The sequence below is a fragment of the Mandrillus leucophaeus genome, unplaced genomic scaffold (genome assembly GCF_000951045.1).
Source record: "Mandrillus leucophaeus isolate KB7577 unplaced genomic scaffold, Mleu.le_1.0 Scaffold192, whole genome shotgun sequence".
NCBI classification, from domain to species: Eukaryota; Metazoa; Chordata; class Mammalia; order Primates; family Cercopithecidae; genus Mandrillus; species Mandrillus leucophaeus.
The window spans coordinates 1825044-1844934 of record NW_012101943.1 but is presented as its reverse complement, the minus strand read 5'-3'; the positions used below and the strand labels follow the sequence as shown (position 1 = coordinate 1844934).

Below are 19891 nucleotides of genomic sequence, written 5' to 3'. Positions count from 1 at the left end.
TGTCAATGAGCAGTCATATTTTCAAACGAATCTTTTTTCCTGAGCAGTTGGTCTCAACAGTAGGCTTAAAATATTCAGTAAAGCATGCTATAAACAGATGCACTGTCATCCAGGCTTTGTTCTTCCATTTATAGAGCAAAGGCAGAGTAGATTTAGCATAATTCTTAAGATTCTAGGGCTTTGGGAGTAATCAAGGAGTAGTGGCTTCAACTAAAGTCAGCAGCTGCATTAGGCCCTAATGAGTTAGCCTATCCTTTAAAGTTTTGAAGCCAGTGTTTGACTTCTCTCTTTCTATGAAAGTCCCAGATGGCATCTTCTTTTAATAGCAGGCTGTTTCATCTGCATTAAAAATCTGTTGTCTAGTCTAGTCACCTTCATCAGTTATTTTAGCAGATCTTCTGCATAACATGCTGCAGCTCCTACATCAGTACTTGCTGTTTCAGCTTGCATTTTGATGTTGTGGACATGGTTCCTTTTCTTAAACTTTATAAACCAATCTCTGCTAGCTTCACACTTTTCTTCTGCAGCTTCCTCTCCTCTCTTAGCCTTTACAGAATTGGAGATAGTTAGGGCTTTGCTCTGGATTTGGCTTTGGCTTAAGGGAATGTTGTGGCTGGTTTAATATTCTATCTAGGCCAATAAAACTTTCTCCTTATCAGCAGTAAGTCTGTTTCATTTCCTTATCATTCATGTGTTCCCTGGAGTAGCACTTGTAACTTCCTTCAAGAACTTTTACTGTGCATTCACAACTTGGCTAGCTGTTTGGTGCAAGAGGCCTAGCTTTTAGCCTCTTTTAGCTTTTGACATGCCTTCCTCACTAAGCTTAATTATTTCTATCTTTGGACTTGAAGTCAGAGATTTGTGATTCTTCCTTTTGCTAGAACACTTAGAAGCCATTTTAAGGTTGCTGATTGGCCTAATTTTGATATTATTGTGTCTCAGAAAACAGGGAGGCCTGAGGAGAGGAAGAGGGAGTTGGGGGATGATGGATCAGTGGAGTACTTAAAGCACACACAATATGTATTGATTAGGTTTGCCATCTTATGCGGGTGTGGTTTGTAGTGGCCCCAAACAATTACAACAATAACATGAAAGATTACTGATCACAGATTTCCATAACAGATATAATAATAATGAAAAAATTAGAAATATTGTGAGAATTACCAAAATGAGACACAAAATGATCACATGCTGTTGGAAATATGATGCTGATAGGCTTGTTTGACACTGAGTTGCCACAAACCTTCAATTTGTAAAAAACATAATATCTGCCAAGTGCAATAAGGTAAAGCACAATAAAATGAGGGTTATGCCTGTTTGTAATACAAATTTTTGTTAAATAGGTAGATTTTAGCTGCTTTCGTCTCACGATCAAAAATATGTAAGATGATAGACATGTTAATTTGCTTTACTATAGTGATTCACTATAGTGATTTTACTGTCTTTATGTATTCCATAATGTTACATGTTAAATCTCAAGTATGTAAAATAAAACTTACTAAAGAAAAGAAGTGAATACATGGATTAAGATCGTTGTATAGAAAAATCTTCAAATAGAGCCACTATCACACCCCTAAACTCACAGAAAACTACCTAAGTAAAATTCAGATGATATTTTATTTGGGACCTGTTGGATATATTAGTTAGCAGTTCTCACTGATGAATACCTATGGTAATTTTTATTTATGTATTTATTTTTCTGAGACTGAGTCTCGCTCTGTCACCCAGGCTGGAGGGCAGTGGCGTGATCTCAGCTCACTGCAACCTCCTCCTCCTGGGTTCAAGCCACTCTCCTGCCTCAGCCTCCCGAGTAGCTGGGATTACAGGCGCCCACCACTGTGCCTTGCTAATTTTTGTATTTTTAGTAGAAATGGGGTTTCACCATGTTGGCCAGGCTGGTCTCGAACTCCTGACCTCATGATCTGCCCACCTCGGCCTCTCAAAGTGCTGGGATTACAGGCATGAGCTACCGTGCCCTGCCTAACTGTGGTAATTTTTATGCATTTATTTTATTTATGTTATTAACTCACCAAATAATGTGTCTCACATTTGAAAAAATAAATCTGGCTATAAAATCAGCCCCTTAGGGGACCATAATCCCTAAGCATACCATAGTCTGTATTACTTCTTTAATTATGTTGTAACTCTGTCTCTGTTTTGCCTTAAATGTTCCGGTTTCCTACTATATGAGTCTTTAACACTTATTTCTGTTTTACAATCCTTTTTCCTGTAGTTTAACAGTGAAATACTTCATAAGACTTGATGAAAAGAACTGAGAAAATATAAATAGACCAAACAACAACTTTCATGTTTAGCACAAGCTTTCTACTAATTTTAGTATTTGAGGGGAGCTTAGTTATCTCTAGCTCTAAAATGTTTATAGCAGAGACTACTTGTACCCAGCAGGAGCTGACCTAAAAACCAGCATCAAATGTTCTGTAGCCAAGATGAACAGGAGTTCCTAGCCCTGAAAGTGTGCAAAATCTTTTGTACAATAAAGAAAAGTGTTTCTTCATTAGTTATTCCATGCATATTAGATGCATGCACGTTGGATATTCCATGCCTAACCCCACATTTTCACAGCCTATGATTTCTGAGATGACTTACAGTCAATGTGCATAATATGCTTGAAAAAGGACATTAACCAACTTTAGTTTGGCTGGTAAACTAATTAATTTTTTTAAAAGATGACCGTAGTTCCAGAAATGTGGTAAAAGTTTGTTGTGAATTGATTGCTTAATAGGTGACGTAGAAAGCCAACAAAGTAAACACACTTTGAAATGGTTGATTAGCTTATTATCTAGTTTACATATTGCATATCCTAATGAAAATTCTATGTAATGAAACAATTAGTATTGCTTATTACGTAAAGTGAATTCTGATGTTGGGGGCAGAATTATCTACTTTTGTTAATTTTGCTATGCTTTTCTAAACATTTTTGGGAGAGGAACAGGAAATAAAGTTTATCATAAGTTCATATTCTAGTTTATTGCTATTCTCACTATATCATAGACTTTTTATTTTCCCATGATACCAAAAACATAATAATTTAATGTAATAATTTAAATTTAAAAATTTTATGCAGAAATAGTGTAAGAATTTTTAATTTCATCAGTTAAGTTAAATAAAATATATAACAGATATTTGAATGATTCTTTAATTAAAAATGACCCGTACTAGTAAGAAGAAATTACCTTTATATTTTGAGTACCTTTAACCTGTTGAAAATGCACTTAATAATCAATGAATATTTATTTATGATCTATAAATCTATGTATATATTTTATGAATTCAGTTTTATTAAGAAGTATAATGAAAGACATTGGTGAAAATGGTTTGCTGTTTTTTAATATAGGAAAATTTGGAAAACATGGAGTAGGAAGAAAAAGACACATAAACATACCACTTAAATCCAGTTGCTATTATTATTTAAATGCATTTTATTTTAGTCTTGTATCCCTTTAGACTTTTAGCTCAATTTGTATCAATTGATAAATTTATATAACATAGTATATTATATGATATGATTTGGCTGTCTCTTCACCTAAATCTCACCTTGAATTGTAATAATCCCTACATGTCAAGGGCAGAGCCAGGTGGAAATAATTGAATAATGGGGGCAGTTTCCCCCATACTGTTCTCCTGGTAGTGAACAAATCTCTTGAGGTCTGATGGCTTTATAAATGGGAGTTCCCCTGTACAAGCTTTCTTGCCTGCCACCATGTAAGACATGGCTTTGCTCCTCATTTGCCTTTGGCCATGATTGTGAGGTCTCTCCAGTCATGTAGAACTGTGAGTCGATTAAACCTCTTTTCTATATAAATTACCCAGTCTTGGATGTCTTCATTCTTTATTAGCAGTGTGAGAACAGACTAATAAACTATATATAATAACATATAGTTATAAAATACGTTATACTTTGGTTCCATCAAGAGAATTGTCTTAAGAAAAGAAGATAAAGTAGATTTCTAAATTGACAATTCTTTTAGTCTTGGCACCTCAGTTTCATTTTTATATATTTTGTTATAGCTGTAAATATATTCATATTATTCTTTATATATTTATTTCTTAACTAACATTGTAAGTTAAGAATTTTTTGCATGTTGTCTCAAAAGCTGTTTTAATTCTTTGGACATTGATATTTTACACATATTTTTGCAATTGCCATAGCTATTGGACATATAGTGTTTAAATAAAAATCTAGGGTTATCATTAATAACACTGTAATGAATATTACATGCAGTGGTTCTAATGTTTTGATTCTCAGATGTGAAAATACTGAGTCAAAAGCATTGATTATTATTAAGTGTACTGCATATGAAAACCAAATAGCTGTAAAGTAATGAGCACTTATAAATGGTTAAGAGGTTATAATTGACAATTTAAGAAAATGATACAGAAATGAGTCATAGAGAAGAGTGACCTTTTTTCTATCTCTTGAAGGAAAAATCCGGTATGGAAAGAGTAAGAATAAAAAGGAAAAGAAATAAGGGGTAGATCAAAGCATCCCTTTAAAAGCTTGGCTTTTTTTTTTTTTTTGGTACCATCAGGAACTGTGGTAATGTAACAGTTGTTGATCTTTTCTGTTTACAAAGTATTACACATAAATTATAAGACAAAATGAAAACCATACATTGTTCCATAATGCAGAGAGGACCTACCTTTTTGATGCATTTACTTCTGCCCTTTGTGTGCATGTATGTATGTATGTTTAGGGGTGGGGAGATGGGGTACATAAAATGAGATTATACTGTATGTATGGTTTGATATCCTGCTTTTACTATTTTATATAACCTTATATAACCTCCATGTCACTTGTAAAATTTATGATACCTTTTGTCTGCATACTATTTCATTATTTATTGACATTTATTTCTAATTTTTTATGATTATAAATTTCACTTCAGTGAGCATTTTTATAAATAAATTTGGTACTTCTTGTTATGCAATTTGAATAAATGCCTATAATTGGGATTACTAGTTTGAAGAGAATACCACGTACAGAGTTCTGAAATTCATCTGTATAAAAGGAGGTAGAGTTTCTATAACTGCAGTCTCCCTTAGGTTATTACGATGCTGTATAACCCTAGAGACTTTGTTTGGATACCAGGTCTCTAATCTCCCTTCCTTGCGCAAATAAATGGGTATTAGATGATTAATTCGCTCATCAGTGTCATGAACTAAAAGGAATTTTTGGAGGGTCCAGAAACAAATGAATTGCTTAAGATTAATTAAATATTCATTATAGTTGTTTTATGCTGGTCACATGATCATGTGGTGGTTTTAATCACCTCTTCAGTCATATGCATGTTTTCTCTTTCTACCCTGAAGTCCCTCTTAAGCTTGAAATCAAGCCCCATGTTTCTCTCAGAACTTCCCAACTACCTAGGTGAGCAAAGAATCTGTAATCTCACTCACTCAACCTCTCTGTTTCTGTCTTGTCATTGTCTTTGTCTCTCTCTCATTTCTGTGGTTACACATTTTCTTTTCTCTCTGGTTGGCTGGCTGGCCTGAAGGGTGATGCAAGTTCTTTCTTCTTCTTCTTTTTTTTTTTTCCTATTAGTTCTGATTTTAATCTGCATGATGACGGCAGATAGTTGCTCACCTCTGTGGTTTCAGTGCAAAAAGAATAAATCATTAACAGAGTGTCTCTAGGAAGATGTTTCCCTCCTGGATATACTCCCCCTGTCTTTTTCACTTTAGAACTTTTCCTTTCACGCAGAAGTTGAACAAAGAATGCAGTTGACTACACTTCAGAAATCAGGGACTTTTATGGAACTGCCTCGGCAGAAAGGCCTTTGGGATCTTTAACCTTAGACTCTTTCTCGTTCTTTTTATTTGGGCAACTAAGTACTTGATTTCAAATGATAAATGGTTGAGTTCAGGCCACCAGTGGGTAGTGCTCTGAAGTGAATAGGTGATTTCTGTGCGATTTCTAGAATGTTTAAAAGCCGTCTACATTTGATGATAGTGTAGCACTTTTTATAGAACTGTTCATGGGATAACACATTTGAGTCTCCATGTTTTACTCAAGCTGGGTCCTTCAGCTTTGTCATTGTGGATGGGGAGCTCTTGGGCTGGACTCTGAGAACCTGTATAAGGTTGGCTAGGTAGAGAGGGAAGGGCATTCTTGGGGAACTAAGTTGTGGCAAGTTTTAATCAGCTTAGGGCACAATTCATAGTTACTAAATAATGTGTTTTTAATATACGTTGGATCAGCCCTAGATTTATTTACAGCAGATCCTTCTGTGTTGCATTTTATTATCTTTACCAGAAGGCAAGGATGAAACTAAGTAGTCACCTTTGCTCCTTCTAGTCAAAATAGGAAAAGTTAAGGTGGCAGAAAATAATGAAATTATTTGTTAAAATGAGGTGTTTGGCTTCTCTGTTGGATCCAGTTTTTCATGTCACTCCAGATTTTCATCAATAACCGAATTCAGGGTGATGTTCCATATTATATGAAAGCATTGTATATTGTTATGTGTTTATAGATGTGGTTATACCCTCAGCTCTAAATTATGCTAGAAGGTCAATACTGTATATGAAACTGAATAACAAGAGTGATTACAATAAGAACAGCGGTAGATACTTGAATATGTATCTTATACTGTTTTCTAGGGAAGGGTGATGTATTTGGAGACATATTCTGGAAGGAAACCACCCTTGCCCATGCATGTGCGAACGTCCGAGCACTGACGTACTGTGACCTACACATCATCAAGCGGGAAGCCTTGCTCAAAGTCCTGGACTTTTATACAGCTTTTGCAAACTCCTTCTCAAGGAATCTCACTCTTACTTGCAATCTGAGGAAACGGGTATGTTGTCTGGGTCTGCTTTTTCTTATTAGTGTCCAGAGTATTAATTAATTCAGCTCTATTAGCTGAAGAGTAGAAAAGATACTTTGTTTTGCAGCACTAAATTCCCATCAATGTAAAGTGGCATAATTTTCCTTCCCTTTATTTATATTTTGTTAACTTTTTAAGGGAAAAAACACCCTGTTTCTATGAGTAAAGACTTGAGTCTTTACCATTTAATATACAAAATGAAAAACAGACTTGAAGAGAAACAAGTTGTGAACTCTCCTATGATGTCGTTGGTTCTTGGAGTTTATAACACTGCCATAAAATCAATTCCAGTGTCTTTTACCTTATTAAATGGGCATTTTAAAAGCTGGTAAAGTTAATCAAGCTGGGTGCCTATTTTACATTCTCAGCTCTCTTTAGGCACTTCTCATTTCATAATTAATTCACAAAGTTTACTCTTTCAAAGAACGCTATCTCAAAAATTAATTAGCCACATTGACACATCTTACAAATATGGATAGGAATCCTTTATGTTACACTGCTGCTGCACATTTAACCTTCATTGCCACTTTTAAACTGATGAGTATGACACAAATTTAATTTGCATGAAGAAATCTCCTACTTCTGGTTTCTAGGTCATTGGGCATTGGTAGGGCTTTTTTATTGCCAAGAATGAAATACATGTTTGGATAACTGCACTTAAGTGATTTTTATCTAAAATGATCGCCTGTCGGTGGTGAAATATTTTGAAATAACAGTCATTCCTTTCCATAACCTGCTTAAAGGAAACCTTCTCTGTAGTTAACAGGGAGGGAAGAAATCAAGCAAAGGGAAAAATTAATGTCTATACTGTAGCAATGTAGAAATGAATGTAATTAAGTCAATGTAATTCCTACTTAGGGTTCCAAGAAAGGATGAGACTAGCAGGAGTAGTGTTTGTCCTGGCTGTATCACATTTATTTGATCTATACTTGAACATCATTTTCAGTTCATACTTTTGTTATCAAATAGATGGAGCGTCCAGAACCTGTGAGACAAAATTAAATAGCTGTAGAGAACGTACAGACTTAAGTACAGGTACCTATGCTCAATAGATCTATAGTTAAATGTGAATATTATGTCAAACACAAACAGTTGAAAGTGAAGGCAGATGAATGTGGAAGAGGGATGCTAAATATTAACTAAATGTGGAAGTTTCTTACTTACGTGTTAGGGAGCTCAGAGTCTCTTTCAGTATTAAGCAGGAATGTCTCCTTTGGTCTATGCTCTGCCTTCTGCAATGACAAATTTCCCTTCAACAAGGCAACCTGTTAGGTAGTTGACTTTTGTGGTATGGTTGGTCCTTGAATAACACAGATTTGAACAACAAGGGTCCACTTACACGCCAATCTTTTTTGACCAAATGCAGATGAAAAATACAGTATTTGTATTATTTGAAACGTGCGTATACCAAGAGCCGACTTTTCCTGTATATGGGTTCCACAGGGTGGACAGCAGGACTTCAGTGTGTGAGGATCTGGGTATGTGAGGGGATCCTGGAACCAGTCTCCCTCATATACCGAGGGAAGACTGTATTCTTAAATACTGCAAGATTACTGAAAACTCCTGTCCAACATCTGTACATTTCTCAGGACTTGATGTTTATAATATTCCTGTGAAAGAAAATGGGCAGCTATTTTGTCCTTCAAATCACATGAGAAAACTCAGGCCCAGAGGGATTAATGTCAAATAACCAACTGATACCTTTGCAATGCAAGTTGCCAAGGAGGGACAATGAAAACAGATCACCAGTGGAAAATATCTGTCACCTCTCTTTCTCTTACACACACACACACACACACACACACACATTCATTGGTTGTGACAGCTGAGTACACACAGGTGTGGCTACTTCTGATAGGAAGAGAAGCTAGAGACAGAAAACTGTTGTTGGTTTTTGTAACGGGGCCCAGACACACTGTGCGTGTCTCCATGGGTGCCAGTTTGCTGAGTAACATCAGGTGGCTTTCTTCCCTCACAACCTGTTTTCTGTTATAACTGGTGTCAGTTTTTATAATTGTAGCCTTTCTGCTCTTGATGCGTTGTCTCAATAACTTGGCAAATAGTGGGAAAAGGGTGTCATTCAGTGTCACTTTATTTTCTGAAAAACAATATTCTCATGAAAAAAATAAGTGGTGAGAAATATTATCTCATGATTAGTAATAGTAGCTACCATCTGAGAACATATTGTAAATAGCCAGGCACTTCAACATAGTTTACTTATAATATCTTGTTAAACATCAACAACCCACAAACAGAGCAGTATAATCTCCATTTCACCCATGAAGAGATTAAGGTTCTGAGATTGGAACAGCTAGTTGCCAGATAACTTAGGAGTCAGGGCCTGCATTTGCATTCATCTCTATGATTCTAAAACCTGTATTTTTTAAACTACCATGTTGTTTTAGCTTGTCAAAGTCGCTGATATTTTCTTTTCCACAATATTCCACAGAAACGCTGTCAGCAATTTATAGTTTCTTTTTCACTTATTCACTTTATTCCAATTGATCTATTAATGAAAACATTTTGTTCTTATTGCTATTATTGTAAAAATTATCGCAATGGACATTCGTTGTGAATTCTATAACCAAAACTATGTCTTTAGTATGCTATTGATATCTCATAGCTATCATAGCCATTGATTAAGGGTGTGTTCCTGCTAAGTGAGGGAGCAGATTTTGAATCCAAGTTGTCAGCCGTGGTGTGGTACAGTTCTGGCCACACAGGTGTATCCAGTGGCTCAGAGGAGAGGTTTGTATAGCGTATGGCTTTCCATGGCTGCAATAAGGAGGGAAGTGAGCCTTCGTTAGCTGCTTGCCTTCATCTTCATTAAGGAAAAATAAGATGCTTACTGTGCAAATATAGCTCCTCCTGCCCATCCTTAAGCCCCTCTATGTAAAAATTCTAGAGCTATAACTAGTAATTCCATCAAACAACTACAGCATGGGCTGGCAAACTTTTTCTGTCAAGGACCAGATAGTAAATAATTTTGAATTTGTGGGCCAATCTCAACCACTCAACTTTTCCACTGTAGTATGAAAGCAGCTGTCTTAGCTTGGGCCACCATAACAAAATATGATAGATTGGGTGCCTTAAGCAGAAAGAATTTATTTCTCACAGTTCTGGAGGCTGGGAAGTGTATGATCAAATTACTGGCCAATTTGGTTCCCTGGTGGGGGTTCTCTTCCCGGCTTGCAAATATCCAAATTCTCACTGTGTTCCCACATAAGAAAGAGAAGGGGAGGTGGAGAGATAGCGGGGGGAGGAAGCAAGCTCATTGGTATCTTATAAGGGCACCAAGTCCCTCATGAGGGCCCCAACTTTTTTTGTTTTTGAGATGGAGCCTCGCTCTGTCACCCAGGCTGGAGTGCAGTGCCGTGATCTTGACTCACTGCAACATCTGCCTCCCAGGTTCAAGCGATTCACCTGCCTCAGCCTCCTGAGTAGCTGGGATTACAGGCACCTGCCACCACGCCTGGCTAATTTTTGTGTTTTCAATAGAGACAGGGTTTCACCATGTTGGTCAGGCTGGTCTTGAACCCCTGACCTCATGATCCGCCTGCCTCAGCCTCCCAAAGTGCTGGGATTACAGGTGTGAACCACCGCACTGACCCTAACTTTATGACCTCTTCTAAGCCTGATTACCTCCCAAAGGCTCCATCTCCAAATACCATCACATTGGGGATAAGAGCTTCCACAGATGAATTTTGAGGGGGTAAAACTTAGTCAATAGCAAAGCTGTAGACAATACATAAAGAAATGAGCAAGATTGTGTTTCAATTACTTTATTTACAATCAGGTGACTGCCCAGGGGACTTAAGTGTGTTAATTGTTGAAAAAAGAGGACTGGAAGAAGTTAAATGGGGACAACAGTGGGCATATAAATAGAATCTCCCCACCTTTATTAGAAAGCAAGTATTTTCTACTTGCTGCCTATTCAGAGGGTTATGAGATGGAAAATGCCACAAATATCAATAAGAAGTAGCTACATAAAGCAGGCAGATAACATGAAAGAGTAATGAAGGATTTATAGTTACTGTGAAAATGGAGAGTTCATTTCACATGTGAACGAGACAGCTGTTACTCAATCTGGTAGGACATTGCCTTGTGGGGATGCTGGGCTAGTGCTGCTTAGTCCTCATATTTTTTTTTTCTCCAAGAGGTCAGAAGCACATTTTTATGAGAAAACACATTTGTTTGGTAATAATTTGATTTGTTTTTAAAATTCTGTGGTCAAACAAAATAAGTCTGCTTGCTCTTGGTCCAACAGCTCATGATCTAAGTGGAATCAGTTAATGAACTCCTGGTCTCATGAGTCTAGAAACCTGAGATTTTTACCTGGGGCCTGTACATTTTGATGAAAAAAATTTTATCTATTTTCTAACTGACATTTAGCTTTTCCTTTAATTGGAAAGGTTGCTAGACAACTACAGTGTTATTAGAAGTACCAAAAGCAATTATATTAATGGGTATTTTCATATATAATATGTGCTGAAGATATCTTGAAATGCCATTTATGCTCATTACTATTTAACAATTATGATGGTTATTAGACCTGCTGCTAGACACAAGCACATAGATTACTATACTGTAAATTGTTTGAAAATATTTTGATGACAGGATTTCAATATGTGTTTCCTTTGCAATCTTGTGTATTTTATTTTGTGCATTTAAAGCAATTCTATTGAGGAGAGGTACACAGGCTCCACCAGACTACTGGAGATTAAGATCCCATGTGTGAGAGTCAAAAGCTAAACTGAATTGAGCAAAAAGACCGATTGGGTTATTTTTCAATAATAAGAACACAATTCCATAGTTTCCAATAAGTTTAAACATATTCAGAAAAGGGATGAGAGAGAAGCAGAGGAAAGTTGACTCATTTGCTTACTTTATGTTTGTATTTATTTAACCAATTGAAGATGCTAATTCCTGGAATGACAAAATGGTATTCGTTAAATTGATGACCAGCTCTTAGGTATACATCAAAGAAGGTAAGCAACGCACCTTCTTTGACACACACATAAAAAGGTAACACAGGTGACACCTACATTTTAAAGGCTTATTAGACTTTTAAAATTAATATTACATTTCTTCTCATTTTGCCTATTTGTTGCACAATGATTTTTACCATTTGTGTAAAAAAGAGTTAACCTAGCAGATATGACTATTGTCCTTTGAAAGACTTGCTTATAAAGCTGGCTCTTATGAACTTGATTTCAGGGGGACTCTTGCCACTAATTGATGAGTAACTCTGTGTGCCTTAACTGTCTATTCTAACAAGGTGGATTGATGCTGAATATCAACTTTCCTTCCTGAAGTGTGGAATTTTGGCATATGTCCGGCAGAAGATGCCTTTGTGACCATCTCCAGTACAAAACCAGAAGCACCAAGTCCTTAATGAACTTCCCTGTGATGCTCTTGCTTGTGCCTGGCTTCCCCCAGACTTTGCCCGTGCCCCTTTTCCCTTCGCTAAATTTTCTTTGTATCTTATGCTCTCATAGCCATGAATATGATGATATGCAGAATTCTATGAATCTGCCTAGTGGATTGTCTGACCTTGGCATGGACTTGAGGACCACCAATGCACCATATATAAAGGTTGATAGGAAATCTGTGTCCTCAAAGGTCCTCAAATCAGCAGATATATTCGTAATTTTGTTGTAACCTTCTTTTTCCATAAAAGATGCTGAAACCTACAGACAGTATGTTTTATGAGTAAAAGAGAATGAACCATTTAAAAATAAGTGGTATATTTGTCCATAAGGCAGTCAAGCGAATTTCATTTCCTTGAAACTTAAAATATATGTTACATGAACACTGCTGGCTACGATAAGCATGCCTGAGATTTTAAATTATTTCTGAATATTTTCTTCACTTTCAAGATAGCAAGAACATATTTTCCTCCAGATTGACTATTTAAATAGGATGAGAGAAGAATTTTATTTGCTGTTTCTGTACATCTTCTCGTGAGACACTTTGTTGAAGTGCGGCACAGAAAGTATTGGCTGGCTCACCATATAGCCATGCATCCATCTAGCCCCTATCCCATAACCATGGGGTTGTGGACACAAAAGACCAGGTGCCTGCTCTCCAGGAGGCTCCGGTCTAGTGAGAGATCATGAGTTAGATAAGTGCTACGAGAGGGTTATTCTCAGTACACAGGGGGCATAAAGGAGATCAATTCAGTTTATCCAAGGGGAAGACACAGGGAAGGATTCCAGGAGGTGACAAGGACACTGGAGTTAGGATTTCATTTCAAATAGAGGAATATTCTAGAATAAGGAAGGGTCTTGTATATCACCAAGTTCATTTTATTTTCTTTAAAGATGAGAGAAATTCAGACCCAGGAAATTAAGTGATTGCCTAAGTTCACTTAGCTAGTTAGCAGTAGAGCTGAGACCGGAATCTAGTCCTTGGAATCTCATGCTGATAATATTTCTATTATTTAACCTAGAATAAAAGCATTTCGAAGAAGATTGTCAGTAAGATCCAATACTTGATTGTGTTCATTGTTAATAGAGAAGGATAATATGTGGCATGAATTTGCATGTGATTCATAGATTAATTTTAGTTTTTCATATTGTGGTTCAGGATAAAACTAATAGTGAAGCCAAAACAAGACAAGCCATAAGCAGTGTTCAGAGTCAATGGACAGGACTCTCACTGTGGGCATGAACCAGTATGTCTGGTGTGGCCACAGCGTATCTGTCACCTGCATAGTAAAATCTCTCACTTTAGTGAAAGCATTTAACTTTCATATGAGTATTGTTTGAGAAGTGTTACTGAATACAGTAATATTGTCTTGCTGATGATACTGCATTCTGATATACTCTTTGTTAATATGTCAATACTGCTGTACTGGTTAGTATAAATACATAGAAAGATAAAAATTCTCACATTAAAAAAAACTGCTACTTTTTTTTTTTTTTGATGGGGGGGTGAAGTCTCGCTCTGTCTCCCAGGCTGGAGTGCAGTGACACGATCTCGGCTCACTGCAACCTCCACCTCCCAGGTTCAAGCAATTCTCCTGCCTCAGCCTCCTGAGTAGCTGGGATTACAGGTGCACATCACCACGCCTGGCTAATTTTTGTATTTTTAGTAGAGACAGGGTTTCACCATATTGGCCAGGCTGGTCTCAAACTCCTGACCTCAGGTGATCTGCCCACCTCAGCTTCTTGAAATACTGGGATTACAGGCGTGAGCCACAGGGCCCGGCTGCTACTTTTTCACTTTTGTGTTTTAAATTATTTTTTAAAAGATGTTAATACTTTTATATTAGAAGTTACAAAAAATATTGACAAGCTTACCACCAAATGTGTACTAAATATATATACTAAAAATATTAATCAAAAAAAGGAAGGGAAGGAAAAAAAGAAAATACAAAATTGAATATTTTCATATAGAACTGGAAAAATCTGAGACTTGTTTGATAGGAGGTAGAGAATGTGGTTTTTTTTTGTTGTTGTTATTAGGGCTGAAAACTAACAAAAGATTACTATGCAGCCAATTCCAAAAATGCAAAAAAATAGAATGTAAACTGAATTTTGAAAAAGAAAAAAATCACTAAGATCGAACAATGTTAATACAGGCTAAAATTATATAATTGAGTGGGTTTCCCTTTTAAATACCATGTCTTATGTTATATCGGTGGGTATAAACCCTCTTGTGGTTTCAGATTGAGTGGTCATGGCCAGAGAAGTATTGTCTTTTCACTCCACGACTCTGCTTATTTTGTCACTGGTGTGATTAAAGCTTCTAAGCAAATGGCCCTAGAGTTCTAATACCTTTGCTGTTGTCATGGAGCGGAGCCCACTGGATGTTGATAAAAGTGATGTCAAACTGACATACTTTAGTTGTGGTCTCAAAGAAGTGCTTCCATTGTGGCTTCAGAGACTCATCTTCCTTTAGATCCATAGTTTCTAGTTTAGACTCTTTTTTGAGGCAGAGGCTCGCTCTGTCACCCAGGCTGGAGTGCAGTGGTGCAATCTCAGCTCACTGTAAGCTCTGCTTCCCGGGTTCATGCCATTCTCCTGCCTGAGCCTCCCGAGTAGCTGGGACTACAGGCTCCCGCCACCACACCTGGCTAATTTTTTGTGTTTTTTAACAGAGACGGGGTTTCACCGTTTTAGCCAATATGGTCTTGGTCTCCTGACCTTGTGATCTGCCTGCCTCGGCCTCCCAAAGTTCTGGGATTACAGGCGTAAGCCACCATGCCTGGCCTAGACTCATTTTTATTGAACATCTCTATAAGGTTAATCTGGGACCTCTTGCCAATATTTCTTTAACCCTTGTATTAGTCTGCTTGGCTTACTATCACAAAATACCATAGACTGAGTAGTTTCAACAACAGAAATTTATTTTCTCACAGTTCTGGAGGTTAGAAGTCCAAAATCAAAGAGCAGTAGGGATGGTGTCTGGGGATGTCTCTCTCCTTGGGTTGCCACTGGCCACCTTCTCACCATGTGCTCACACGGCATCCCTGCAGTGCCTGTGTTTGTAGAGAGTGAGAGAGCTCTCGAGTCTCTTCTTATAAAGACCCAAGTCCTATCGGATCAGAACCTCATCATTATGACCTCATGACCTCATGTAACCTTGATGACTTTTTCAGAAGCCTTGTCTCCAAATGCAGCCCTACTAGATGTTAAGGCTTCCCCATATGAATTTGCGGGTGGGAGACATAAATCTTCAGTCTATAACAATGAAGTTTTATATTTAAGTGAAATATGAAGAAATGACTTTCAAAATATGTTAAAATCAAAACTTACAGCTGGAGTGTAACATTCCTGGGGATGGATGTGCGGCAGCAGCAGCAGCATTCAGTGTTGATTTTTATAACTTTGGGGCAGTGCGTAATTATCAATACCAGCAAAATGTTCTCGCCCTCCTACAGTGATTTAAGAAGGATTGCTATTTAAACTTAGACAAATGTCCCCAGGCATGATCAGTTCAAATTGTCAAATGGAAAAACAGAACATAGAGGTACATGTAGATTCCCTTTCACCCTAAAAAGCCACTGTCCTTTTCTACAGATGGCACTGTTCTTGAGTAGAGATCAACTGAAGCCAGCTGGCAATGTTATGGAGAAGCATAGTCGCAATCCTGTATTTTGATGTTCCAGTGGTAAGAAATAGTGGTTTGGGTTCAGTCTGGCATTAGCACAGGCTCAGAACTCAATAATGCTTTTCTTTCCAGAAAACGTTCTTATTATGGTGAATAATAAGCAGCAGCAGCACAGAATGTCATTTTTTTCTGTGAACGATGAAGCATGTCAGCGGCAATGATCTTTTGTGGATGAAAAACGTACTGGAATTGGATATCAAACAGGACTAACGTATTTGCTTGGTGTACATGTGTCGCAGATTGCATGTATTTCAGTGGCAATATGGGTATCTTTGAAGAAATGCTCTATGAATGGCAATGGGTATTCCAACTACTTTGTTTTCTTCACCCACCCTCCCCACAATGGTATATTAGCTAAACAAAATAGTAGAACCCATTTGTTCAACAAATCCATCAACTCTTGATCCTGTGGAAAAGACATTACTAAAATATTGTCCATACTTGGAACAAAAGATAATATGGTTTCCACAAAACTCTCAAATAGTATGTAGTATCTATGTTTACTTCTCTCGTAACACTGATTATGGTACTTTGGTTTCTTATTTACATCTCTATTTTTCAACTGAACAATGAGCTCCATACAGTAGGTATTTTCTGTAATATTTTATTGTCAATGGCCAGAATAGAGTCTGCTATATAATTAAATGAATGACTGAAATGTTAATCTGTCATGCTGCCCAGCAGTTTTTATCATCACTGACCAGAATAATCACCATTATCTAAAACACACAATATCTTTGATAACTTTGGCAATAAGCCCTATGTAATAGGATTATGAAAATTACCATTATTAATTGGTGTTAAATCACGATTAGAGTTAACTCGCAGCTGCTGTTTCTAACCATTTGTGTCTGCAAATTCTGCACAGTCCTGCAGCAGCTTGTCTAGTGCATTCAGAGTAGTGCACCAATTTTGATATCACTGTAGAGTGAATTGAGATCACCCAATGCCAGGGGCTGTGATTGTCAGGGTAGTGCCTTATTCCCATTCTGACGGACTTTGAAGAGAAAACGATTGCTCTGAAAACCCTGCGTGCCACGTTTGAATCTGAGCAGAGTCTACTTTTAACTCTCATTACCTCAATTGATCATCAGGACTGCAGATTCACTCTGACCCACTGGCTCTGCTGGCAATAGCTCTGCTTACATGTTATGGTTTGTAGAAATTTCACTTCCAAAATGACGTTGCTTGTCACTTCGCAGTTTACACACCACAGGCGTGATGGCGTTTGAGCTTGAAATCAACACTGTAAGACAAGTGAGTTAAGGGAGGTAAGGTGATTCGCTCATGGCCATACAGGTGATAACTGTTCTGAGCCTGCAACCTCCGTTTTTCAACTCCACGCTGGCTCACATTCCACTGATGGGGATAGAAAGAGGCAGACCTTCAACAATTTCTGAAGTTTGTCATGTGCATTTAGATGAAGCAGAGACCTAATTATGGAGTCTTTTAAGCCCTTAAGCTGCTTCTATTTAGGGCTCTCTGTTGGTCTGCTTCCAGACGGAATAAAAACTTTTCCACATTTAGTCACCAGGACAGAGGTTCACAGATCTCTTGCTCTTGAATATGCCTCCAAAGCAGTTATTTAAGGACAGTTTCACAAGATTCAAAGTTGGGGCTGGATTCAGTAATTTACCAACATTTTGAACCATAGATTATACTGTCTGGTTTCTTGCCAGCTCTTCTTTTTAAAACCAGAGTTTATTTTTATTGCAAGAAAATACATATTTTAGTAGTAAACAAGGAGAAAATAAATAAGCCTTTAATAGATAGAAAAGTATTTAAGCAACGTAATGTAAAAAGACATTTTACAAATTATTTTTCTTGCAAATGTCTATTCAACAATCTATTTGAGACATTTGTTTTTATTTTAGGTCTGAGTCCTGCCTCACCATAATGTATCTCTAGAGGCGTCTTAGCTGGACGCTAGACTGTTTGTTTCTAAAATGTCTACTACTTATGAATTCTCAGCAATTAATATTTGATATGATTAATAAAAGATGTGCTCTATCACATCATTTTCATTTAAAGGAAAATACTCTCTTTGAATTAGAAAGCAAGGGTTCTTATTAATGTTAAGACTGAAATGTGTGTATTATTTTCTTCCTTAATGCCTTTGGCATTGATTTAAACTTAGGATACATGCAAATTTTCTTATCCTAACTACTTAGGTCTTGTTTTACTTTTTCTTTTTTTTTTAATTTGTATAAATTTAAGGGGTTCGAGTGCAGTTTTGTTACATGAGTATATGACTGAGTGGTAAAGTCTGGGTTTTTAGTGTAACCATGACCTGAGTAATATACATTGTGATAATTAAGTAATTTCTCATCCCTCACCCCCCTCCTACCCTGGCACCCTCCCAGGTCTCTAACGTCTATCATGCCACACTCTAGGTTCATGTACACACATTACTTAGCTACGAGTTATAAGTGAGAACCTGTGGTATTTGACTTTCTGTTTCTGCATTGTTTCACTTAGGATAATGGCCTTCGGTTCCACCTGTGTTGCTGCAAAAGACATTATTTTATTCTTTATAATGGCTGAATGGTGTTCCATTGTGTGTATACATATCATATTTTGTTTTTCTTATTGTCTCTTATTTTAGGTGCGGGGGTACATGTACAGGTTTGTTACATGGGAAAATTGCATGTCATGGGACTTTGGTGTACAGATTATTATGTTACCCAGGTAATAAACATAGTACATGACAGCTAGTTTTACAATCCTCCTCCTCCACCCTCCAGTAGGTTCTGGTGTCTATTGTTCCCTTCTTATTGTCCACGTGTACTCAATATTGAGTCCCTACTTATAAGTGAAAATATACAGTATTTGATTTTCTGTTTCTGCATTAATTCACTTAGGGTAATAGCCTCCAGCTGCATCTGCATTACTGCAAAGAACATGACTTTTTTTTGTGGCTGTGTAGTATTCTAATGTGTGTATATACCACATTTTCCTTATCTAGTCTGCCACTGATAAGCATTTAGGTTGATTACATGTCTTTGCTATTGTGAGTGGTGTTGCAGTGAAAATATGCATGTATGTGTCTTTATGGTAGAAAGATATCTATTCCTTTGGATATATACTTAATAACGGGATTGCTGGGTCAAGTGGCAGTTCTGTTTTAAGTTTTTTGACAAATCTCCAAACTGCTTTCCGCAATAGGTGAACTAATTTACATTCCTACCAACAACATCTATGTGCTCCCTTTTCTCTGCAACCTCAACAGAATCTGTTGTTTTTTTGACTTTTTAATAATAGCCATTCTGACTGGTGTGAGACGGTATCTCATTGTAGTTTTGATTTGCATTTCTGTAATGATGATTGATGTTGAGCATTTTTACATATGCTTGCTGGCTGCATGTATGTCTTCTTTTCAAAAGTGTTCATGTCCTTTGCTCATTTAAAAAATATTTGTATGTTTTTAATTTTTTGTGGGTACATAGTAGGTGTATGTATTTATGGGGTACATGAGACGTTTTGATATAGACATGCAATGTGAAATAATCATACCATGGAGAATGGGGTATTCATCCCCTCAAGTATTTATCCTTTGTGTTATAAACAATCCAGTTACACTCTTTTAGTTATTTTAAAATGGACAATTAAGTTATTATTGACTATAGTCACCTTGTGCGATCAAATACTAGGTCTTATTTCTTTCTACTTTTTCGTACCCATTAACCATCCCCAAGAACCCCCACCCAGGCCCTACCACCCATCCCAGTCTCTGTTCACCATCCTTCTATTCCCTATAATCATGAGTTCAATTGTTTTGACTTTTTAGATCCCAGAAATAAATGAGAGCATGTCAAGTTTGTCTTTCTGTGCCTGGTTTACTTCACTTAACATAATGATCTCCAATTCCAACAATGGTTTTGCAAATGACAGGATCTCATTCTTTACCATGGCTGAATAGTACTCCGGTG

General features: G+C 37.0%; 1 protein-coding gene across 2 annotated transcripts in view; it reads left to right on the top strand.

Moving 5' to 3' along the window:
• The window catches only part of KCNH5 (potassium channel, voltage gated eag related subfamily H, member 5), a 341485-nt gene that overhangs the window by 259554 nt on the left and 62040 nt on the right, over nt 1-19891 (top strand). The window contains exon 10 of one of the 2 annotated variants that reach the window (XM_011978276.1): nt 6619-6815. The exons of the other annotated variant lie outside the window; for it this stretch is intronic. Coding sequence (XP_011833666.1) covers nt 6619-6815 — 197 coding nt within the window. The remainder of the gene's footprint in view (nt 1-6618; nt 6816-19891) is intronic. 2 annotated transcript variants of the gene reach the window in all.